The following is a 7,043-nucleotide window of genomic DNA, read 5'->3' as shown; positions in this document are numbered from 1 at the left end:
AATTGATGTAAATATTAAGAAAAATAAATATATTATTATAAATTTTGAAAAATTAAAATCACAGTTGATATATTTTTGAAAATATAATTAATAAAATTCGTGATATTTATTGTAATTAAGTATTGAATTAAACATAATAATTAAATAGATTTTTTTGATTTTTCCAAACACAGTAATAGAGTAAATTTAATGAATAAACAAAAAAAGAAAATAAAAATAATTTGGGAATCCGTAACTATTACACTTCGAATGCAGTAAATTTTCGATCGAATTTAATAAAATACAAACTAAGTTCGACAATATAAATTATAATAATAAAATATGTCTGGTGGACAATACCTGAAAGCGTCAAATCTATCTCCACAATTTTTCTTTTTTTTAGAGGACTTTGGGTTTACTCTCACATCGCTGATTTTGTACAGCACAACTTTACATAAGCAAATGACGTCATCATTGCCTACACCCTTTAATCCTGACCGTCGACTGTAAACGCAAATAAAGTCGCTGAAGCCAAAAATGCGACATACACGTATTTGGAACAACGATTCTTATGGATAGGATCAATATAGCTTCCCAAATCCCAGATACCCACCCACTCACAAAACACTCAAGCAAGCTTCCAATTTAAACTACAAACATTCAAACCACGGCGGAGTTACTCGCCGGAGCCGGCGGCGCCGCCACCGCGCTCATCTTAACTGTGCTTATTTATATTATTATATCTCCATACATTACATATTAATGGTTCTGGATGATTCTCGAATGTTCTCAGCGATAGCTCCAAAGACCATCATTGCCGGAATAATTCTCCGGTGACTCCTCCGTCTCCGCCTCCGATTTCAGCCGCGGCGGACTTATCATCATCCCCTCCGCCATCTCCGCCAGCAGTTTCGGCATTCCGAACAGCGCCTCCTCGTCAACAAACTCCCCTCCCGCCGCCGCCGCCGACGAACCCTCCCCTTCCACCGCCGGCGACTGAAATCCACCTCCAGTCGCAACCCCCGCCGCCGCCGCCGAAGCCGCCGCCCGAATATCCGCCGCCGCGAGAGAAGCCGGCAGCGGATACGAATTAACCATTTCAGGGAAATTGACCACCGCCTCCGGCCCCTTCAGCACCAGCGCCGCCACGTCGTAGGCGGCGGCGGCCATCTCCGCCGTCGGGTAGGTCCCTAGCCAAATCCTCGTCGTCTTCCTCGGCTCACGAATTTCCGACACCCATTTCCCGCTCCGGCACCTTATTCCCTTATAAACCGGGTGCCTCCCCGACGCCGGCGACAAAATTGGCGGCGGAGGCGGTGGCGCCGCCGCATCGGAGGGATCAAGCAGCAGAGGATTTGGGGATTTGTCGTGAGGCGACCGTACATTTAAAAGCGTGTTTGACCCTGAAGCAGAATCGTGGTCGGGTTTGACGCTTTTGTTATCCATGCAATAAAAAAAAAGAAAAAAACGTGTTTATAAATTGAAAGGGAAGTCGTCGGGGGGTTTTTATAAGGGGGCATAAAAAGCGCGGGGAAATCGCGGACTTGATTTGTGGGGAACTACGAAATTTGTACTTTTGTCTACCGTTGGTTTGTTGAGAATTGATTTTGGATGAGCTGTCGCCAGCCACCATTGCCCTGTCACGTGCCATTTGTGAGAGCTCCCAGGACCGGAACACCCGAGAGATGTAAGCCGTCGATCGTCTTTGATGAATCTCGATAGACGGTCTGCAGTGTCTGGGAGGACAAGGTCCATCCTGTATAGTTTCCGATTGTACAGAGGTTTGTTCGTTTCTTACCTTTTTATTTATTTCTACTGTTCCGAGCCTTAACTCAAAATATTTTTTATTATTTTGATTTTGATTTTTATTTTTTACTGAGTTATAATTTACCAAAAAATTAATTGTTACTCATTTTTATTAAAATTTGTTCCTAATTAAATAAACATAATTTTTTTATAACAGAAAGAGTAGTAAAAAAAACAACCAAATTTGCCCAAACTCGTGTTTAATTTTTTAATTGGACAAGATTTCAAATCACATAAAAAGGTAATTGTGTTCAAAATTGTAAGAAATAAAAAATTTTGTTGGGCCAAAAAATATGGCCCAATTTTCAAAATTTTAGATATTGTAAGCTCTATTGGACATTTTATTTAAATATTAATGGGCTTAGCCCAATGTATTTTGTTTTAAAAATATTAAATAAATTGCATTAACAATTAAAGAAATAAAAAATTATCCACGGGTTGGATGTGCTTACGTGTTTTTTTTGTTTTTTTATATTTATATACTTCATTCAAATTTGTTCATTTTTTTTTTCATTTGAATTTATTTTTATTTTTTTAAAAAGAATAACACTTTATTTATTTTATTTATTAAAAAAGTAAAAATTTATATTTTTATTTATTTTTCTTAAAAATCGTGTCCAATCAAATGAACACATAATTGGATGACGGAGAGAGTGATAATTTAGATTGATACTCCCTCCGTCTCTTATCTATCTATCTATCAGTTTGTTTTTTGTGCAGAGTTTTAGAAATATTAGTATTATATTGAAATATAGTAAAACTAAAAAAAAGAAAAAACTAAACTAACTTTATTACTATTGTACGATATAAATGTGATGATATTTGTATAATATATTGTAAATTGTAAGGGTATTTGTGATGTTAGGTAGATAGTACAGTTACTAAAAAAATAAAAATTAATACTTTATTATGGTTGAACCAAAATAAGAAAATGAATAGATGGTTAAGGGACGAGTGGTGTATTTTGTAAAAAAAAAAAAATTATGAAAAATTTGATGATAATATATTATTGTTGTTACTGTCTTGATTAATTAATGTCGGTATTGTATAGATAGCACACAAAATATTATATATATATATATATACCAACAACATATTAATTAAATTCTTTTTTCAACTCAAAATTGAATCAAACATATATCAAAATTTATGTATACAGTAAAAAAATATTACTATATTTTTATTTAAATAATATATTAAAAACATGAGTAAAAACAAACTGGAGTTGCCGTGTGCCTTGGCATAAAGTCTTCCTAACAAGAATACTAGTAAAAAGGAGCTGGCATTTCATGACTACTTTTTGTATCCGTTTAGATAGGAATTTTTAGAATTTTATTTTTTTATTTTTAAATAGTAAGTATATAAATATTGACATAATATTGCGAAAGAAAATATATTTAATGTGATATTTAAAAAAAATTATTACTGATAAATAATATCAAATTTATAAAATATGTATATAAATAAGATAAAACTATTCATAATTTCCATGTGATTTTGAAATTCATCTTAAATCATTCATGTATTTTAAAGATTGCATACTGAGCATTTATACTTTAAAAAATATTGCATAAAATTTCTCAATATACAAAAGATATAGATAGAAAATCATTTTCTCATCACACAGAAAATATAAAAATATATTTCATGTAACGTTTTTTAAAGTTGTTAAGAAGGAATTCGGGCATCCAATCTAAAACCAATTGGTGATATATGGAGTGACATTTTCACGCTTATATATTAGGGGAGTTCCCACACATTTAGCAATGCGGGACAATATTCAACACTCTCCCATCGAGATGATAATCTCGAAAACCCAATACGGGCACCATGACTCTAATACGATGAAAAAATAAAATGAGGAAGAAAAAGAATGACAAAGCAGACGATTCTCAGAATTGATAGAACTAAAACTAATTCACAACAAATTGTGACAAATTTCTAATCAACTGCAAGCAGCTACTAATATACATACACTTGTCAATGTGGTCATCCATCATCCTTTATCACCTTCTAACACCCCTTCCTCAAGTTGAGCAGGTGAAGCAATTAAGTTCAGCTTGCAGAGAAAGAAGTTTAAGACAGCAGAAGAGAAAAACTTTGTAAAAACATCTGCCAACTGTTGAGCAAATGGAACAAAACTGAGACTAATGACTCATGCAGCATAATGATCGCGAATGAAATGGCAATCTATATCAATATGCTTCGTGCGCTCATGATGGACCGGAGTTTGCACCATCTTCAGCGCAGATTGGTTGTCACAAAAAAGGGACACGGGCTGAGGAACAGAAATCTGAAAGTCACGTAAGATGTAGGTGATCCATAAAATTTCTGAAACTGTCGTAGCCAAGGCACGATACTCGGCCACAGCGGAGGAGCGGGATACAGTTGGCTATTTTTTTGTCTTTCAGGAAATTAAGGAAGAGCCAAGAAATATAACGAACCCTGTAAGAGATTTGCGAGAGTCCAAGCAACACCTCCAATCGGCATCAGCAAAGGCAGTGAGGGCAATTTCAGATTGACAAGAAAATAAGAGCTTGAGATGACTGAAACCCCGAAGATAACGAAGGACATGTTGCACAGCCCTCCAATGCTGAGTTGTTGGACATGACATAAACTGGGAGAGTTGTTGAACGGCGAAGCAGAGATCAGGCCTAGTCATGGTAAGGTACAATAGGTGATCAACAACACAACGATAAAATGTAGGCTTGTCGAAAGTAACGCCATCATGTTGGAGCTTGCAGCCGGAGGCCAATGGAGTAGCACAAGGAGATGCATCACTGAGACCAGCATCATGGAGGATGTCCGCAATAAACCTATGTTGTGAGACAAGGAAACCAGAAGATGATGATTCAATTTGAATACCAAGAAAATAATCTGCACTGCCAACAATTTTTAATGGTGAACTCCCTATCAAGGTACGCCTTGACACGAAGAATGGTTGGAAGATCAGTCCTTGTCAGCAAAACATCATTCACATAAACCAGAAGGGCAGTGTAGGTGGAGCCAGATGCCATAAAAAAGAAATAGGTGTCATGTGTAGATTTCTGCAAGCCAAAATGAAGAAGTTTGCCTGAAAGCTCTTTGTACCATTGACGAGGTGTCTGGCGCAGGCCGTAAATTGATTTTTGTAGTTTGCATACAAGGCCGGAGGGAACCTGGCTACCTGATGGGGGCACCATATACAACTCTTCTTCGAGACAGCCATGATGAAAGACATTATTCACATCGAGTTGATGGGGTGGCCAGCCTTTTGCAGCAGCAACGGCCAACAAGAGACGCATAGTGACAGGTTTGGCCACTGGAGCATATGATTCTGTAAAGTCATGCCCCAACATTTGGAGAAAACTTTTTGCAACCAGACGTGCCTTATATTTGTGGATTGAACCATCAACATTTTTTTATGCGAAAAATCCACTTGTAGACAATTGGTTTGGTGCCGGAAGGTAAGTGATCAATTCCCAGGTGCTATTGGATTCCAAGGCTTGTAATTTATCAGTGACAGCAGCCCTCCAAGAAGGATCCTTCATAGCCTGCGCAAAAGATACTGGTTCATGCTCACAGATAGTACATGCATGATGCCATAAATGTGCCGAATGGGTAGAAATAATGTAATCCTTGTGCCAAACTGGCTTGCAGCGAGGGCGGTGAGGTCTGGGAGGTTAAGTGGGAGGGCACGCAGGTACAGTCGGAGTCCCAACAAAGTGAGGATTAGGAGAAGGTACAAGAGTGGAGGAAGGTGCCAGAGAATTAGTTGAAGTGTTGAACTCACATATATAAGATAGAGCAGTAGTATGAGGAAGAGGAAGGTCTGCAGCGGCTAGACAGGTGGTTGTGGCAGGAGGAATATGGGGGGACATAGCTACATTTGGTTGAGAGGAAGAGCAGGATGAGCATGTTGGATATGGAAAAATATTTTTGTAGAAGTGGACATCTCTAGAGACAAAAACTTTGTTACTAACAAGATCAAACAACGTAAACCCCTTTTGGCCAGATGGATAACCCAGGAACAAGCATTTTTTGGATATGGAATCTAACTTAGTGTGATGTGGATTAGTGTCAACACTGCAGCATAGACATCCGAAGGTGTGAATATGAGAGAAAGAGTAGGAGATTGGTTATGAAGCTTTTGAAATGGTGAGCACCAACCCAGAATGGCAGAAGGTAGTCTGTTAAGGATGTGTGTGGCCATAAGCAAGGCTTCCCCCAAAAAAATATGTGGCAATTCAGCCTGAAATAGGAGAGATCGGGTTATTTGAAAAATGTGTTTGCGTTTAATTTCAGCTCGGCCATTTTGTTGAGGGCTATAGGGATAGAAGCGTTGATGGTTTATACCATGCTGGTGGAATAATTTGTAGCACTGTTTGTTAACAAACTCACTACCATTATCGAATCGAATGGTTTTTACAGTTGTGCCATATTGGGTTTTGATATTAAGGATAAAGTGTTCTATGGCAATGCACATTTGTTGTTTAGTTGGAAGAAGAACAGTCCAAGTTACACGGGAGTAATCATCGACTAAGGTGAAAAAATAATGATAATCTGTCAATGAGGCAAGTTTGTATGGCCCCCAAAGATCAATATGTAAAAGATCAAAACAAGCATTAGATTCGGAAGTACTTTTATAAAATGGCAACCTGTGTTGTTTAGCTCTGTGACAAGCATCACAGGGATTACAACCATCAATGGTAGGTAAGGACATATGTCTTAAAGTTTCAGAAGAACTGTGTCTCATCCGTCGATGCCATAACCAGGCTTCAGGGATGTCAGCAGTGGTGGCTGCCACTAGCACATATAAGGTGGCTTTATTTGGGATAGAAGTATCAGTCTGGAAAGTATATAGATTACCGGTATGGTATCCAATTCCAAAAGTGTGGTTAAAGGTCAAGTCAACTTGAAAAAGGGAACGTGATAAACGTTGTGCAGGGTCAGCTTGGAGGATAGAATTACAAAACCAGAATAGGTGGCTGTGTGGTACGTACCATTGGGTAAAAATATTTTGGTCATGATGGTGACAGATTGCAAAGAGGTGAAGAGATTGGCATCAAGACAAATTTGGCAAAATGCACCACTCTGATATCACAATGCAATTTATATATTGTATTATATTATATATATATATTTACTTATTGTGTTATGTAAAATTATATCATATACTATCAAAATATGTATTGTATTTGATTCAATCAATAACACTGTAACTTCTCTATAGTTTGATATGATATATTGTAAGAAAAAATAATTGTATTTTATAGAAT

At 37.3% G+C, this 7,043-nt stretch overlaps 1 protein-coding gene across 1 annotated transcript; it reads right to left on the bottom strand.

The window, feature by feature from the left end:
• Positions 1-292: 292 nt before the first annotated feature.
• Positions 293-1,425, bottom strand: LOC127256141 (ethylene-responsive transcription factor ERF027-like). The gene has a single exon (XM_051281988.1). The coding sequence runs from the start codon at positions 1,423-1,425 to the stop codon at positions 769-771; it is 657 nt and encodes a 218-aa protein (XP_051137945.1). The 3' UTR covers positions 293-768.
• Positions 1,426-7,043: the final 5,618 nt, after the last annotated feature.

The sequence above is a fragment of the Andrographis paniculata genome, unplaced genomic scaffold (genome assembly GCF_009805555.1).
Source record: "Andrographis paniculata isolate CXL003 unplaced genomic scaffold, ASM980555v1 Contig55END, whole genome shotgun sequence".
In the NCBI taxonomy this organism is placed as follows: Eukaryota; Viridiplantae; Streptophyta; class Magnoliopsida; order Lamiales; family Acanthaceae; genus Andrographis; species Andrographis paniculata.
Note: the sequence above shows the minus strand (reverse complement) of the source record. Positions and strands in the feature narration are given on the sequence as shown.

What these genes read in the sequence shown, in the direction of transcription:
- LOC127256141 (XM_051281988.1), bottom strand. Translation starts at nt 1,425, where the DNA reads ATGGATAACAAAAGCGTCAAACCCGACCACGATTCTGCTTCAGGGTCA.